This window comes from Chionomys nivalis, chromosome 9, assembly GCF_950005125.1.
Source record: "Chionomys nivalis chromosome 9, mChiNiv1.1, whole genome shotgun sequence".
NCBI classification, from domain to species: domain Eukaryota; kingdom Metazoa; phylum Chordata; class Mammalia; order Rodentia; family Cricetidae; genus Chionomys; species Chionomys nivalis.
Genome location: NC_080094.1, coordinates 52,505,098 through 52,522,805, shown reverse-complemented (window position 1 = coordinate 52,522,805; position 17,708 = coordinate 52,505,098). Strand labels below are relative to the sequence as shown.

Below are 17,708 nucleotides of genomic sequence, written 5' to 3'. Positions count from 1 at the left end.
TGTAGACCAAACTGGCCTTGAATTCATGGAAATCCACTTGCCCCTGCCTCCTGAATGCTGATGTTAAAGGTGTGTGCTCACATGCCTGATGTTTTTGGCTTTATTTTTGTTTTAAGATAGTTTGACTATGTAGCCCTTGGCTGGCTTCAAACTCATGGGCAATCCTGCTTCTGCCTCCCAGTGCTGGCTTATAATATTTATATAATTTATATAATTTCAGTCAACTAAACTAGTATCAGCCAAGCTGAATTCCTCCACTTGATCTACTTGAGCTAGTAAAAAGATGTTACTTTATTGACTAGTTAATAACCTTGTTTACATATTACTTGGGGAAAAGTTAGTGGCTCCTTAGTTTAGTGTAACTAAACATCTTAAGAGGTGCCCCCTTTCTGGAGACAGTACTGGACCATGTGGCAAAGGCAGACAGGGTGTCACCCTTTACTTACTGCTATGGACTTTCCGGAGAGGGGCGCTAGGGCTCTCTTGGTCGTCAGGCAGCGCAGCACTTGGGAGGAGAGCTCGGATGTCTGAGTGCAGGTCGTCCACGCCGGCCTCTGCGGACGCCAAGGCTCTGCAGTGCAGCGCCAGCGCCACATCCTGACTGTAGAAGTGGAAATACCGGCACACCCTGCTTGCTTCGTGCACACAGCTGCCATCCAGCAGCTGTCCAATCAGAGCATTCAGTGCTTCCCGCTCCTTCCAATTCAGCCTGTTCTCACACGTCTCTTTAGATGGAAGACCATTAAGGTCTAAGTATTCGGATGTGTTCAGAGCAGCAAGCTTGGAGAAGGAAAACTCATCGGCTAAGATATCAAAAGACAGTTCAGCGCCAGCTGACACTTGTTGAGAGGGGCTGGGCTGGGTTTCCTCCGTGCCCCCTCCACAGGCATGCCGGGTGATGCGGCAGATCCAGGCCTGTTTCTCCAGCTCTTCCAGTTCTCCCAAGGGAACAGGCTCTTCCCGGGCCAGCCAGTGCCCTCCCAGCGTGAGCAGCAGGTGGCGCTCCTCCAGGCTGCCTGGCTCAGCGGGATGCTCACTCACCACAGGGACCTGGCTGGAGAAGAAGGAAGAGGCCGCTCTGTTCGAAATGGAGTTTTTCTTAAAGTTTTCATGGCACTTTTTCCAGAAGTCAATTCTTGTGTGTTTGATGGACCACTTCTGAGTGTGTTTTAGGGTCTCCATTTCCTGGGTTAGCTGTGAAATTGAACAAAGCAGACTTCAGCTTTGCCGGGGTAAGGAAGCATCCTCCAGACATTGATGCACTAAGGCCATGCTGGCTACAAGCCAATCTCATGATTACAGATGAGCCTGGGCTGCAGAGGGTGCTGGGTACAATTATGAGCAAAGTCAGAACGAAAACAGTTCTCAGAGCGTCTGAGCGGGGGCTCGGAGAAAGCCGCGTTCTATTTACCCTGTTCAAAGGAAAGCAGCTGAGCTGATTCCAGGGCAGTGGTTCTCAACCTTCCTAGTGCTGCGACCCTTGAATGCAGTTCCTCCTGCTGTGCTGACCCCAACCATAAAATTAATTTTGTCACTACTTTATAACTAATTTTGCAATTATTACGAATCATAATATAGATATCTGATATGCAGGACATCTGACATGTGACTTCCAGGTAGAGAACTGCTGTTCTATAGGCTGTGCTTACTTCAAAGCATACTCACTTCTGAAGTAATGTGCAGAAAGGGCTGCCCCGCCTATGGACTGCATCTCTTGGGTTCTCTGTTAGGAGCGTGAGCATCTTAAATGTTCTACCTGCTCAATGACCAAGCTGTCCACAGGCAACGCTGCTAACTCTGCTACTCTCCTGGCCACAGCAAACTGTCCATCCGCCTTCAGCTTTTCCAAAATAGATCTACACTCATGCTGAAAATTCTCAGGGCTGTAGCTGGTAATAACTGCAGGGCTGATGGCCACAGGTGTATCCTTCAAGATCTGGCTGAGCACACACAGCTTATGCACATCTGGGCCTGTGTGGAAGAGAGGAGGACACAGTCACACAGTACTGAGGAAACACCCCGTGAGGAAAGGAGAAACAGACACAGGACTTTCTTTTTTGGGTTGTTTTTGTTTGTTTGATTGTTTTTTTGAGTCAGGGTAGCACAATGCTCAAGCTGGTCTTGACTTATTACTAGCCAAGGAAAACCTTGAACTCCTGATTCTTCTGACTCTACCTCCCAAGTGCTAAGATTATAGGTCTATGTCCTGTAAAAACAAGTCTTTTATTCTGACTGATAAGAGAAGCTGTAAGTTCAGTTACCTACATACTCAAAATGCTAAGTCCCATCTATCTCTTTCACTCTATCTATCCACAAACACGTATGTATCATGAATATGTATATACATATATAAATATGTACATATGTATGCATATATGACACTTAGCATTTTCAGTTTATATATATGTGTGTGTATATGTATGCATGTATGAGTGTGTGTGTACATTGCAAAACCCTTAGTCAAAGTCTGGCTGAACTTGCCCAACTTGCTCGAAGAACTGACAGAGATTAGATTAAGACATGAAATCAACATCTGTCATACACATGTGGCTTTTATTAGATAGAATCTCACTTTAGTCCGGACTGGCCTCAGTCTCATGGCAATTCTTACTCCAACCTTAGCCTGCCTCTCTCTCTCTCTCTCTCTCTCTCTCTCTCTCTCTCTCTCTCTCTCTCTCTCTCTCTCTCTCTCTGTGTGTGTGTGTGTGTGTGTTTCTGTCTATCTCATTTGTTCTTATTTCCATCAAATTTGTTTGGTCATTTGCTCACTCAAAACCAGCATCATTTGGATGGAGACACAGGCTTGCAGGGCAGCTACAATTATACTGGCCAGTCCTCAGGCATGGCTACTGTAACTATATTCAGAGTGGAGCAATATTTGCTCCATCTGGTGTTTGTTTAACACAGCGGACACAGCTGCACTTCCTGTTGTCCCTGGAAGATTACCCTGGTAACATCAGGAATTTCAGAGCCGTGAGTACATCTTGACAGTAGAGAGCTGTTAGCACACATGACACCTGGATTGATAGCCAGTACAGCAACACAGACAAACAGACGAGCAAGGATTCTCTACCAGTGCTTTGTGCGGCTGGGTTTGTTCCTACTTCCAATTAGTATTATGTGAAGCCCATGCATGTCCACTTACACAGGACGACATGAGGTTATTTCTAGTGTTTGCTGCAGAATGGCAGTTTGATTTAGATAGTTCTAGAGACAGGCGACACACCACACAAAGGTCACCAGCATGGTCATGCCTTCTCTCTTTATATTATAGAAAACGCAAAAGAAATATAGAAAACATTATAGAAAACACATGTTTTTCTTGGTTTTTGAGACATGGTCTTGTTATGTAGCCCACACTGGCCTCAGGTCTTCCTGCATGCCTTCCAGTTGCAAGGATTACAGAAGTAAACCACAGGCTTAGAAAGAGCATAGCTGTGCTTACAGAAATGTGCTGTGGTCTGCTTCTGTTGCTGTGCTATAGCATTCTGAGCTCAGGGAAGAAAGGGTTTCTTTCAGCTCACACTGCCCAGTAACAGTCTATCACAGAGGGAAGTCAGGGCAGGGACCAGAAGCAGGAACTGAGGCAGAGACCATGGCAAAATGCTGCTTACAGGCTTGCTCTTCTGGCTCGGGCTCTGACCAGCACTGCCCACAGTGGGCTGGACCCTCCCATGTCAATCAACAACCAAGACCATTCCTCATAGACATAACCAAGGCCAGTCTGATATGGGCAATTGCTCAACTGAGGCAGCTCTTCCCAGGTAAATGTTGCGTGTGTCAGCTTGACAAAACACTAACCAGCACAGTCACTAGCCAGTGCTGTTCTGGAATGTGCTACCTCTTAGAAACACTAACCAGCACATAGTCACTAGCCGGTGCTGTTCTGGAATGCTACCTCTTAGAAACACTGTTTTCTTTCAGCCATGAGACCTGGAGCCTGGAATATTTGGTACTGAGCCCAGCATCTTGTCAGTGTTCTGTGGAGCTCTGCTTATCAGCTGAACATCTGTGAGTATCCTGGAACAGTACAACCAGAGGACACTGTCTCTCAACAACTTGAAAGACCCAACAAGCAGAAAAGAGAAAGACAATGTCAGTTTGATATAACTGGCAACAATCTTAGAGAGCCAATGTCTAGAGGAAAAAAAGAAAGCACAAATTGTCTCTAAAATGTTCACAATTAATTATTATTTCTGAAATAGGGTTTGTGGCCATAAGCAATGAGGACATATTACAGTTATCTGCCAGAGAGTATTACAATGATGTGTCAATCCAGAAGCACGTGCACACATACGTGTGTACATACACACGTGTGAGTGTGTGTGTATGTGTGTATGTGATAATGTTCTTAAACCCTGTAAAGATTTGTCATTCATATTGGTTTCATAAAATGCTGAGTGGCCTGTAGCCAGGCAGGAAGTATAGGTGGAGCAACCAGACTAGGAGAATTCTGGGAAGAGGAAAGGCTCAGTCTGCAGTCACCAGCCAGATGCAGAGGAAGCAAGATGAAAATGCTGCACTGAGGAAGAGTATCAAGCCACATGGCTAAACACAGACAAGAATAATGGGTTAATTTAAGTCATAAGAGCTAGTTAATAATAAGCCTGAGCTTATAGATCAAACAGTTTATAATTAATAAAAGCCTCTGTGTATTTTGTGGGGACTGAACAGCGCAGGACCGAGGGCGACAGAAACTGCCATCTACAATCATGTGACAGTTGTTTAGAAGGACTGGTTGCATCACAGTGGATGGCGCTATTACAGACGACCTCTTCACACTCAGTTATGGACATCAGTGTGATGCTATCTCTCGATGCATTCTAAAATTCTGAATGCGCTCCAAAAATAATTTTAAGATATGGGAGCTAACTTCTTGGCAGTAGCTCCAGGGCAACGCTGGCTTACCGTCGGAGAAGAGGGGCTCAGTTCCGACAAGCAGCTGGAGGAGCTTCCCCAGCTCATACTGTGTCTGACACTGCTGTGGCATGAGTTTCAAAATGAAACACGCCTGGTCCTTCATCCATGCGGCAGGGAGGACAGGAAGGCGCCTTGCAGGAGCTGTGTCAAGCTATAAGAAACAACAAAGGCTCAAAGACAATGGTTCTTGGAATGAAAAAGCAGAATCCTCACATTTCGGGAGAGGAAAGCCAAAAACTTTTAAGGGTCTATCACACAGGAGTGTATGAGCATTCTCCTTGGTCTATCACACATGGAGTGTTGATATCGGGGCTATGTGTATGAAAGTCGAGAGACGCCAACACTGGGAACCATGGAGTTCCCTGACTTAAATTCTTCATACTACCAAATTAGTTTCTCACTTGGAAGCTTCCTATATTTAAGCACAGAAGATTTCAAATCCCTATCATTAAGGTCTTTTGGATAGCCTTTCTTACCTCTGTTGAGGAAGAGGAGAATTATAAGTTCCAGGTCAGTCTAGGCTACTGAGCAACACAATGTCTCAAAAACCCTTACCTGAGTAGGCATTTCCTTTCTTATTAAAATACGAAAAATCTTATTTTATTTAATATTTAATTTTACTCTAATATTCTGAATGCCCTCCAAAAATAATTCTAAGCTATGGGCGCTAACTTCATGGCAGCAGCTTCGGGGCAACGCTGGACTGAGAGATGTGTGAGACGGCTCACGTGGGACGCCTCAGGGAGTTAGGGCTCTCTCCTGCTTTCCACCCTGGCTCTGGGGATGGAAGTGAGGTTGTCAAGCTTGCGAGGCAAACCTGCTGAGCCTTCTCAATGGCTCCTGAACCAAAACCTTTGCCTCTCCCAGGAGACAAAGCGGTGTCTCGCCTGCGTCACCCTCAGGGCCACCCCATTGAGAAAACGCAGCCACCGGCCACCCCTCTCTTTTTGGCGTCCGCATCCATCTCTGCCCCACTAAAAGTGTGGCTACACCATCAGGACACGAGCACAGCAGCGTATCAGGCGACACGTCTCCGTGGCAACTACACTCACTGCGTGCCTGCCTGGCTTCTCTGCAATGACACACATGACTGTCAGTCACGTGACTCACTCGCTCGCCTGCTGTCTCCCCATGCCAGCCACCAAGCACAAGAGCCAAACCAACCAACTCCAGACCAGAGGGCGGGGCACTCCCATTCCAGCCTACCATCTCAAGGCTTTTCTGGAACTCCACAAGCTTGACTTTGGCTTTCTCGTAATTCTTGAAGAACATACACAGTTCATACATCTCCATAATCAATAGAAGGGGAGAATCCTTTGAAGAAGAGTTGAAATTAGAAAACCCAGAGCATCAAATGCTATTAATAGCAGCTTCAGAACTAAATTAAATCTCTCGTGTTATTTCCTTTTGAAGAAAAAAAAAAAAATCAACAAATCCGTTTCTGGTTAGTCCACAGACGTCCACTGGGTGGCGCTATGCCTCCACAAGCATTCCTGGAGGCAAAATGCTCCAGTAGCCTACCCTCTTATGGTCTCTGTGGCACCATCCAGACTATTGGTAGGGTTGTAAGATTAGAAGAGAGGAATTTTGGATTAGAAAGGAGGAATCTGAACTGTAAGTATGCCCACGTTCTAGTGCACTTAAGTCTGTGTGGTTTGAGTTCTGTGACTTTAGTTATTAGTCTATAAAATAAGGGTAATGACACTTCATAACATCTACGTATACATAGTTTTATATTGTGAGAACTTACTACACCAATACATGTAAGTCCTCTGCTAAATAAACGTGATGTCTCTCAAAGGCCCTGGGGCTTGATACCTAACACTAAACACCACACAGTAGGTCTACTATTGTCTCTTGATACCTAACACTAAACAACACATAGCAGGTCTACCATCATTTCTTGTTGATTCAGTAAGAAAAAGCCAAGGGGTGCTATGCCTTGAATGCTGAAGTTCTAGAAAAACCTGGAGAGAGAGAGAACATAAAATACCTTAATAAAAAGTTGGAAGCCTCGGATGAGGGTGTGGCTCTTCTGCCTCGTCAACACAGTTCTCCAGATAACGGACAGGTCCTCAAGGCTCCATGGATGATCCTCTACAGAGGCCTGGATGTGTTCCATTGCTTCAGCTGCAACCCTGTCCTCCACAGAGGTGACAATCCAAACACATAGACAGGGGACAGCACTGGCACCCTGTCATCGAATAAGAATGTTTCAAAAGGAAAGAACTGGGCCTGGATCAGACAGATGCACAAAGGCCAGAGATGGGCATTCCCTGTCAGAAGAGGTCACTGTTTCTCAGTGCAGGTCACTCAGAGAGCTTCCAAACATGACACAAACTGACGACTATGCAAGGGACCGTCATATACTGTCCTGAAGAATGTGGCAGTCAAAGGCCACCAAGGGGACGAGAGTCCATTAACTAGCTGAAGTTCTCCAGCGAGGGGGACGTGGATGCCTGCCCAGCAGAGTGCTCTTGTGACGGCCAGCCAGCCAGGGTCTGAGCTCTGACTGCTGGCTTCACTGGTGTCAGGAGATAGAGAGGAAGCTCAGTGGATGGGACAGCCTGAGCTGTGGCAGCGCGGACACTTTCAGTGACGCTGGAAGCAGGTGCAGGAGCCTCACTATCGTGCATCCCATCCCCGCCTGCGGCTCGCTTTCCTTTCTTTCTCTTCCTTTTTCTTCTCTCTCCTGTCTGATTCTCTGTGTGTCTGAGCACGGGTGTGCTGACGCCCACAGAAGCTAGAACGGGACAATGGGTGCCCAGAGCTGGAATAACAGGAAGCTGTGAGCACTGAACTCCAGTTCTCTGCAAGAGCAACAAGCACTCTTAACCACTGAGCCAACTCTCCATCCCTAGATTGTTTTTAAAAACGTATTTGTATGTGTGCATGTTTGCATGTATGCGTGTAGACGCATGTCATGGAGCACGTGTGGCGAGCAGAGGACAACTTCCAGGAGTCAGTTATCTCCTTCCACCTTGTAAGGCCCAGAATCAGATTCAGGTTGCCAAGTTTGGTGGCAAGTGCCTTCCCACTGGCCCTTGCTTTGGCTGTTTTTGTGGTTGTTATTTTACTTTTTAAAAGACTTAGTTTATTTTAACTTCGTGTGTGCTGAGTGTCTGTGTGGGGTGTATGCACGAGCGCTGGTGCCCAAACCCAGGTCCTCAAGAGTGCAGTGTGTGCTCTAAGCCCTGAGTCATCATCTCTCTAATCCTTGTGCTGCTCTTTTGAGACAGGATCTCGCCTTATGGCCCAGGTTAGCCTCAAACTTTCCATCCTCCTAACTTAACCACCCAAGTATGTGGGACTTCAGGCCCCCACCACGATGCTCAGCTCTGTTCTGTCTTACTGCTTTCTGGCCCCTTAATTTAGGCTTCTCGTGCCCCTCACCTGGAGACAAGCGGCCAGGACACTGAGGACAGGAGCCCGTTGTCTCACTGCCTCAGCCAGAAGCCAGGACCAGGAGGCCGACTCCTCCGAGCACTGGTGGAGAATTTCAAAGAAATCCCTCGTCTCTTCTTTGCTTTGCTGGAGTTCCTGGTGGCCCTTGTAGTCTTGATCCCCGTCCGCTTGAGAGATAGATCCTGATGACAGTTTCTCAAAAGCCAGCTTCAAGTGGCTCTGAAGGACGGGGCTGAAGTACTGGAGGAGAGAGTTCACCTAAAGGGCAGATGATTAAAACACACTCACATTCCTTCTTAGCTAGAGGGGGCATGTGCATCACAGAAAGGCTCAGGATGGATCTTTAGGATGCTGAACTGTGTCAGAGGTGACCATGTGCTGCTTCCAAAGTCTTCTGACTTGTCCGTGATAACGTCCGGCTATCTGGCCCAGGGTGGCATAGAACTTGTGATCCTGCCTCCTCCGTCTCCCTAGTACTGAGATGACAGGCCTGAGACACCACAGTTGGTTGCTTTTGAGTGAATCTGAGTGAACTTCCATGTTCAAGCTGGAATCCTCAAAACTCGTCCACACTCTACCTACGATCACCCTCTTGTCTGATGCCCGTCTAATGAACTTGGCAAACACAGCTCTCATAGCAGACAAAAACAGAAAGAACACTGTTCGGGAAGTGGGTTTACCTCTTCTGGGTGGTAGTTATGGAGTTGGCTGTGAACCAGGAACTGCAGCCAATCATTTGCTTTGGCACATTCTCTAAGGTAGGACAGGCTCAGCTTCATATTATGGACCGTGCAGAACTGTAAGACTAATGCCCACTGGCTGCTGGATTCACTGGACAACCTATATCAGAATTGGGGATGGACAGCAGATGGGAAAATATTAAAATATAGCTCTAAGGCCAGACATGGGGGTGCATTTCTGCACTCAGGAGGCTAAGGCAGGGAGTATCTATGAGTTTAAAAGCCAGCCTGGTCTATAGAGCGAGCTCCAAGCCAGTCAGGGTTCCATAATGAGACCCTGTCTAAAAAACAAAAACCATGAAGTAAATAAATAAATAAGATGGCTAAGTGGTGAGAGGAGCTTACTGCTCCTACAGGGAACCCAGGTTTGGTTCTCATCACCCATGTTAGGTGGCTCCCAGCTGCCTGCAATTCTCCTTCCAAGGAATCAATACCTTTGGCTTCCATGGGCACCTGCACACATACGCACGCACGCGCGCACACACACACACACACACATATGAACACACCTATAATATAGATCTAGTTTGAAACTTGGAAATTGGTAAAAATTAACCAGAGCATTTTCTTTTTAAAAAAGGAGAAAAGCAAAACAAACAGAAACCCTTTCAACAGGAGTAGGCATTATCACCCAGTACAGAACAAATGCTTAACATGCATGAGGCTGTGGGTTTGATCTCTGTTGTGGTAAAAATAAAAATAATTAAAATATATGCTTCTCAACACATACCAAATATTTATTAGACTTCCTAAAAACAAAACAAAACAAAAAAACTAGCTGGGTGTGGTGGTGCACATCTTTAATCCTAGCACTCAGGAGGCAGAGGTAGGTAGGTCTCTGAGTTCTAAGCCAGCCTGGTCTATAGTGTGAGTTCTAGGACAGCCAAGGCTACACAGTGAAACCCTGTCTTGAAAACAAAACAAACACTCCTCTCTTGGGCTGGAGAGGTGGCTCAGTAGTTAAAACAATTGCTGTTCTGACAGAGGACCCATGTGCAGCTCTAGCACCCACATGACAGCTCACAACCTTTTGTAACTTTAGTTCCAAGGATCTGATGCCTTTTCTGGCCTCTGAGGACACTGAACTTATGTGGTACATAGACATACATGCAGACAAAACACCGCAACAACCTTAACAACCCACCACCTCTCTTGCCTACAAGGAGGAGCAGACTTCCTTTTCATCCGCACAGAGGGCATCCACAGGGAAGCTGCAACTCTTTGTCTGCTTTATGCCGGCTGAGGAAGACCAGGATTTTGATGAAAGAGCATGACACTGGAAGATCAGCCGAACACAGGCTGCCACGGTCAGGTTTACTAGAACAGCCCGAGGCTGCAGCTCACAAACCTGTTGAAACCCTGTTGCCCAAAGCTGTTCCACACGCCTTCTTCCAAGAGAACGAGCAGCTCTTCGGTGGTGGCCTTGTCACCGGCAGCAAGCTTAGTCAGCTTTTCAGCTGTGAAAAACACGGGTGAGAAAGACCCAAGTGGGCACAGCGGCACAGCCCTGCAGCCACAGCTCTTCAGGACGCTGAGGAAGAGGACTGCTCAGGTTCAGGAGCTCAGGGTCAGCCTGAGCAAGAGAGAGCACAGTGGGGCCCCATCTCCAAAAAAACCAAAAACCAAAGAAAAGGCTCAATGAGATCAAAGCCATCAAGGGTCTGGGCATGTGTTCAATAGAAAAAGTCAGGACCTGGGCATTTCTGTTCAAGTAATGAGGCTCAGGGTCATTTAAACCCCATTAAAATGACATCTAAGAAAGTGAAATAAAAGGCCGGGCGGTGGTGGCACACGCCTTTAATCCCAGCACTTGGGAGGCAGAGGCAGGTGGATCTCTGTGAGTTCGAGACCAGCCTGGTCTACAAGAGCTAGTTCCAGGACAGGCTCCAAAACCACAGAGAAACCCTGTCTCGAAAAACTAAAAAAAAAAAAACTAAAAAAAAAAAAAAGAAAAAGAAAAAGTGAAATAAATAACATGAACTGTGCAAGAAAGGGGGTAAGTACTGTCTCCACCCTTCCCCACGTGTCCTTTGGGCAAAACAGAACAAAGGTGCTGTACCTAGAGACTCTCTGACAGAACTGGGGTGAACGTCTTCATTTCTGCACTTGTAGCCCAGAATCACATTCACCACTTTCATGTCAACTCTGAGCTTGAGGCTGCTAAGACCAAGCAACTCTAAGAAGCACACACAGGCAGCTGCTACTGCAGGGCTGTGGGAGGAAGTGAGCCCTAAGGTGTAGGCCTCCTTGCCTACTTGCTGGATCCTGAAAAACAAAGATCAACATTACATCAGTCAGAAACATCATTTTCACACTGGCTGGAGACCTAGCTCAATGGTTTAAGATCTTGCTGTACAAGTGTGAGGACCTCAGTTCACACCTCAGAGCCCACATAAAAGTCAGATGAGGGGGGCCAGGAAGATGGCTCAGTGGGTAAAGATACTTGGTACTCAGCCTGACAACTTGGGTTTGATTCCCCAGACTCACATGGCGCAGGGAACCAGCTCACAGACATTGTCCGCTAGGCTAGAGAGATGGCCCAGTAGTTACAAGTGCTTACATTATTGTCGATGACCCAAGTCAGGCTCCCACACCCATGCCAGGCAGCTCACAGCCATCTGTCACACCAGCTGCAGGGGACCTGGTATCCTCTCCTGGATTCCCATCTGCACGTGTATAACCCCTCCCTACTACAGACACGTAACTTAGAATTTTTTGTTTTGTTTGTTTTTTGAGACAGGTTTTCTCTGTGTAACAGCCTTGGCTGTCCTGAAACTCACTCTGTAGACCAGGCTGGCCTCAAACTCAGAGATCCGCCTGCCTCTGCCTCCCGAGTGCTAGGATTAAAGGCATGTGTCACCACTGCCCAGAAAAATAGAATCTTAAAACAAAAACTTATTTCTGATTTCTGTGGGTATCTTGGTGTACACACAGACACATATATAGACAGACAGACACATGCACTTTTTTAAAAACTGCTTCTCACCAGGCAGTGGTGGCACACACCTTTAATGCCAGCACTCAGGAGACAAAGGCAGGTGGAGTTTGTCCTCTGAGTTTGAGGCCAGCCTGATCTACAGTGTGAATTCCAGGACAGTCAGGGCTACACTGACAAACCCTGTCTTGGGGAAAAAAAAAGAAAAAAAGCCATCTGCTTCTCACTAGGACAAGAAAACAAAACAACGTCAAAGGCAGGCAGGGAGCCTGGTATTTGATCACTTGCTCTCTCCCTTCCCTTTTTGCTCATTTGGGTTCTAGGTCACCTTATTTTGGGTACTATAACTATTTCCTTAAATTAAAAATTTTTAATTGGGAATTTTTTGTTTTTGTTTTAGAGACAGGGTTTCTCTGTGCAACAACCCTGGCTGTCCTGGAACTAGCTCTGTAGACCAGGCTGACCTCCAACTCAGAGACCTGCCTGCCTCTGCCTCCTGAGTGCTGGGACTAAAGGTGTGCACCCCACTGCCTGGCATAATTGGGAAAAATTTGGTAAGTGTGAAATGCACTCACTACCCATTGCCAATGGCAACGCCAAGGTTGTGGAATTTTTTATTTTTCTTCAGAAAAGTTGCTTTCTCTGGGGAGAAATGGAGAGCCAACCAAGTGCCAGCGGGACCAGTGCTGTCCGGATGGAGGTGACATTGTAACTAACCAGCTGCCCTTTCATCTCTGCAAAAAGGAAGACTGAGCACTGCTTATATTTCTGAGTTCCAGCAAAAGTTTTATAAGAGAATTCGTAGCATGGCATTTTTGTTTCTCCAGATCTGCTTTAGTGTATCTACTGAAAGTAGTTTCCTCTCCTGATTCCTTGTATTCTGCAGTAGGTCTTAGTTCTTCTCTGCTATAAGTGGGCTATTGGTAAGAATGATAGTTAGATTTGTGGCTGGTTCCTAACTGATAGGAACCCACCAGAAGCATCATCTTGTAGAGAAGAGGCTGCAGGAAAAGATGAGGGACACAGCACTTCTCGTCTGTGTCAGCACAAACACTCAAAGCTGTCACTACGCTGCCAACTGTTTCACAAAATATGCCCCCAGTCTACGGGGACCAGTGTTGAGTCGTACTGTGGCAGCTTGTCGGGCCAATTCAGAGTTCAAAGTCCTTTTTGCCATCGTGGCCCCCTGAGGTCCACACCCCAGATAAATCAAGTTCTAAGACTCTTCCATACAAGGCACAGAGATGTGCTATTAACAGTGGCTGTGCTTCCATGACCAATGCAGAACGCAATCTCAGAAGCACAAAACAATACGCCTATCCTTGCAAAGATGTCTCTGCAAAAACGGATTTAGAAAAGACATCAGTGTCCAGCACACTGCCACACGGTCACAGGAAACACAGCCCTGCCGTACTCATTGAGTTTAAACAACAAAATGCTCCACAACACCTAGTTGCACTGGTTAAACTGGATTTAGCCAGTCAGCGACATGTTGCTCTAGAGCAGTGTGGTTCTCAGTCTTCCTAATGCTAGGACCTCTTAATCCAGTTCCTCATGTTGTGGTGACCCTTTTACTATATAACTGTAATTTTGCTACTGTTGTGAATCATAATGTAAATATTTTTGGAGACAGAGGTTTGTTAATGGGGTTATAACACACAGGATGAAAACCACTGCTCTAAGAGTAAACAAAATACCCTGCTCCCCCTGAGCCAGCGTGGCCCATAATGCTGCCAGCTGTGACTTAACAGATGGAGCAGCGTTACTGGTTTGTGTGAGATGTGGCCCAAACCTGACTCTTCTAGAAAGGTAACTGCTTTCCGAAGCTATTTCCACAGAATGACTGAGCACAACTAGAATACAGGCCCGAGTCGGCTGGTTAATCTGCCTGTGGGCTGCTGTGGTAGGAGGAGCCCCCCAGGTCAGCTTATGTGGTCACGTAGGTGGAGGGTGTGGTGTGGAGGCCAGCCCTCTTCCTCCGCCACACAGGTCCTAGGGCTCAGCTTGCCGGGCTCCTCACCTGCGGAGCTGTATTGCTGACCCCAGATTCTCTTGGAGCCCCCATTCAAACGCTTCAGCACTGTAGCTTCTACCTTCACCCAGCAGCCACCAAGAACTTTCAAAAGCGCTGGACCTGTGCTCTGAGCATGCTACGGGTATGAGCACGAGCTGCCTAGAACATCAACACTGCCTTGTCTTTTGAGATTCATTTCTACTTTATATGTACAAGCGTCTGTGCATTATGTGTGCTCAGTGTCCATGGAGAGAAGAAAAGGGCATCAGATCCTCTGGAACTGGAGTCACAGGTCCCCTGGAAGAGTGGCCAGTGCTCTTAACCACTGAGTCAAGCTCCAGGTACATTTTAGAGGTCTCAGATGTACATTTTATATACGTAGAAAGTTTTCTAGCAAGATGAACGAGACATTGCCAACCCTTTAATATGGAGAATTGGAGTCCGGCCTCCTGTCTCTCACTCCCTCCTTCCTGAACTACTGAACTACATCACCAGGAAAACCTACTAAAACAGCTTAAAATGCATCCCTGCGTTAATCATAAAACAAAAAAATCTCGCTGTCAATTACATCAGACAGTTCCCCCAATTCTGTATGAAGAAGAACACAGAAGACAGCTCGTGCATACAAAATGCACCTTGTACAGAATCCCTCTGCTGCAGCTGCTGGTGCCTGAGCAGCTGTCACGTGACTTTAAAACAGGTCTCTTTTCAGAGTTATTGTTTTACTTTTTCCATTAGCAAATATTATGTACAATAAAGCCAAAAACTCGAAATGCAAAAGAAAGGCACAATGGAAAAACGAAGTCACCACCCGAACACAATCACTGTTGTCCCTAGTCACCTCGGTGACCTGGGACTGCTTGGAGTCTGACAGGGTCTAAACCTGAACTTGAGCTCAGCCCTCGTCAGAGAAACTTCTCTTTGCAGTCGGTGGTGATGACCACAGACTCCCAGCTGATTCATTTGCACAGGATAAGGGACACCAGAGTGCTCAGCCCCCTTTCCTCAAGGTTCAGGGATCTATGTGGAAAGGGGACCGAAAGATTATAGGAGCCAGAGGCGGTGGATGATGTCAAGAAAACTGTGCTCTCCAGACAGAGCGGGGCGGGAGGACATGTGAACTCACAGACTGTGACAGCGTGCCAAGACCACATAAGCTCAAGCCAGACAGAATCCCAGCTCGGTGCAGGGGAGGTGGGCACAAAGTCCCATGCTAGCTGAGGAGCTGCTGGCATGTGATTGTGCTGGGGGAGGGAAGGGAGAGCCCGTCTTCCTTAGCGGGGTGACACCTGGTGCACTGACCATCCGCAAAGCAGGCCTCAGGCTCAGCTGTGCTCAGTTCACACAAAGTGGGCTCAAGGGGACAGAGGGGACAGGGGAACACACAAAGTATGAAGTTGGGTAAGTAGGAAGGTGGGGACACCTGGGATATAAGGGGGTGAATACGATCAAAATGCATTGTATGAAATTTTCCAAGAATACAAACATTTAAGACAAAACAAAGGCAAACAATCACAGTGCAGGTAATGATCAGTTTCACTACTTTTTAAAACGCACCAGTAAAACACACATATGCTTTTCTAACAGCGGAAATGAAGCTCTCAACACTTACAGTTGTTTGGGAGTCTTACTCTTGATCAACTCCTGGACCAGGAAAGTGCCAAAGGCAAACGATGGGCGTCCGTGATGTAAATAATACGCATAATTCAGACGCTCCACTACAGCGTATTTACTCACCAGGTCAGGGCTGGAAAAATGTGGGAGATGGCTGGCTGTATCTGGGGAGAAAGCAAAGTGTATCAACCCTTATGACAGATAGTACGAACTTAACATCACAAACATGGAGACAGAGGCATCATACATATTAAACATTAACCCCAAACTCAAGAGAAACAGAAGCTAAGTTCCTAAAATGGCACAGAACTCAGAAAGATTCTTGCGTCCTACCCAGGACAGCAGTGTGTGTGAGCTGGGCACACGGTGAGGGAGAGTGGCAAGCACCTTGCTCTCCGAGCTGAGGCTGCAGCTCGGTTGGTGGAGAGCTTGCCTCACACACATAAGGACTGGATTTGATCCCCAGAACCACTCTGTCAGATGTGGTAGCAAACTCAAGAAACCCAGCATTAGGGAGGTAGAGGCAGGAGGATCAGATATCTAAGGTCAGTCTGGACTACACAGCAAGTTCCAGACCAACCCATATGAGGGCTCTGTACTCCCAGAGTAAGAAACCCCACGTCTTACCTCCTATGGCCAGTGTGTTGGCAGACTGCCAGCCGAACAATCTGCTAGGATCAAAGGGCGGCAAAGACTGAGAAAGAGGAAAAGTTAATCAGACTCAAAAGCTTATTGACCCTAAAACAAATAAAGCAACAGAAAGCCCTTCAGAGGAGTCTCTCCATAGGACTCTGGTAGAATCTTTGCCAGCACATGTGGGGCTCTGACTTTGATCCCTAGAACCGAATACAGTTTAACGCTATCTCTCTGAACATAAAATTCTTTGAACATGGCTCCTCCCCACACCATTACAGAAGAGAGCACGAGACAGCCCCTAAGGACCAACACCCAAGGTTGGTCTTTGATCTCTACATACACGGGCACATGTGTGCACCTGCACACGCATGGAGAGCCACATGAACAGAAAAGTGCACGCATACAAAGAGCAGTGGCATGAGACCGCAGTCATAGCTTTCAGGAGGCTGAGGCAAGCAGGTCACTTGAGCAGCACAGTAAGATGCAGCTTTAAATAAACAAATGAGTAGCCAGGTGTGGTCACACCTGCCAGCCCAGGTCCTGGGTGGTAGGAGAGGGAGGATCAGGAGTCGAAGGCCATCCTAGATTACATAGTGAGTTTGAGCGCTGCATGAGATCTTGTTTCAAAACAAAACAAAACAAAATTATGTACGTCAACAAGAGCTAGTTCCGGGACGGACACCAAAGCTACAGAGAAACCCTGTCTCGAAAAACCAAAAAAAAAAAAAAAAAAAAAAAAAAAAAAAAAGAAGAGAACAAAGAATAACTTGATATGGTTTGTTTTAGAAGTTGATTCAAATGCTGGAACTCTGTACACCTTTGATCCTAGCACCTGAGACACTGAGACAGGAGGATCACTACATTGAACCAAATCTGGACAAAGCACTGTGTCACTGAAGTGTCTGGTTTACACCAATGCTCCACAAAGTGCTGCAAGCATGGCAGACACGCCTGCACCAGAACGTGCAGCCAGCACGAGGCTGCCTTCAGGAAATTCTTCTAAGGATTTCTGCATATGAGTGTTTTGCCAGCATGTATGTGTGCCTAGTACCTGTGGAGGCCATCAGGGGGCATCGGATTCCCAGAATTAGAGTTACAGATGGTTGTGAGTGGCCATGTGGGTGCTGGGAATCAAGCCCAGGTCCTCTGGAAGAGCATCCAGTACTTTAACCGCTGAGCCATCATCTAGCCCCATTCTTCAGGAAACTACAGAAAACTGATCTCAAGGGCATACGAAGTGGCGTGATGGGCTTGCACTCTAGCACAAGCTGCTAACCTCATGGTATTCCAGAAACAGACAGTTCTGGCATATTTGTGAACCACACTTCCAAGTAGCGTTAGTCCACCCCAAGAATTCCTCACATCTGAGTAGGGCAGATTTCACATCTCTAAAGAACAACAGAACTTAGGCTGGACTGAAGACACTATGAGCACATATGTAAAG

At 46.8% G+C, this 17,708-nt stretch overlaps 1 protein-coding gene across 1 annotated transcript in view; it reads right to left on the bottom strand.

Annotated features, from left to right (window-relative positions):
- Positions 1-17,708, bottom strand: part of Spg11 (SPG11 vesicle trafficking associated, spatacsin) — a 66,123-nt gene that overhangs the window by 10,817 nt on the left and 37,598 nt on the right. Inside the window, exons 20-30 of the mRNA XM_057780220.1 lie at positions 16,256-16,322; positions 15,627-15,792; positions 11,125-11,330; positions 10,414-10,522; positions 9,006-9,165; positions 8,314-8,583; positions 6,914-7,114; positions 6,127-6,234; positions 4,909-5,071; positions 1,757-1,971; positions 447-1,194 (exon numbers count right to left, since the gene is read on the bottom strand). Of these exons, the coding sequence (XP_057636203.1) occupies positions 447-1,194; positions 1,757-1,971; positions 4,909-5,071; positions 6,127-6,234; positions 6,914-7,114; positions 8,314-8,583; positions 9,006-9,165; positions 10,414-10,522; positions 11,125-11,330; positions 15,627-15,792; positions 16,256-16,322 (2,413 nt within the window). The remainder of the gene's footprint in view (positions 1-446; positions 1,195-1,756; positions 1,972-4,908; positions 5,072-6,126; positions 6,235-6,913; positions 7,115-8,313; positions 8,584-9,005; positions 9,166-10,413; positions 10,523-11,124; positions 11,331-15,626; positions 15,793-16,255; positions 16,323-17,708) is intronic.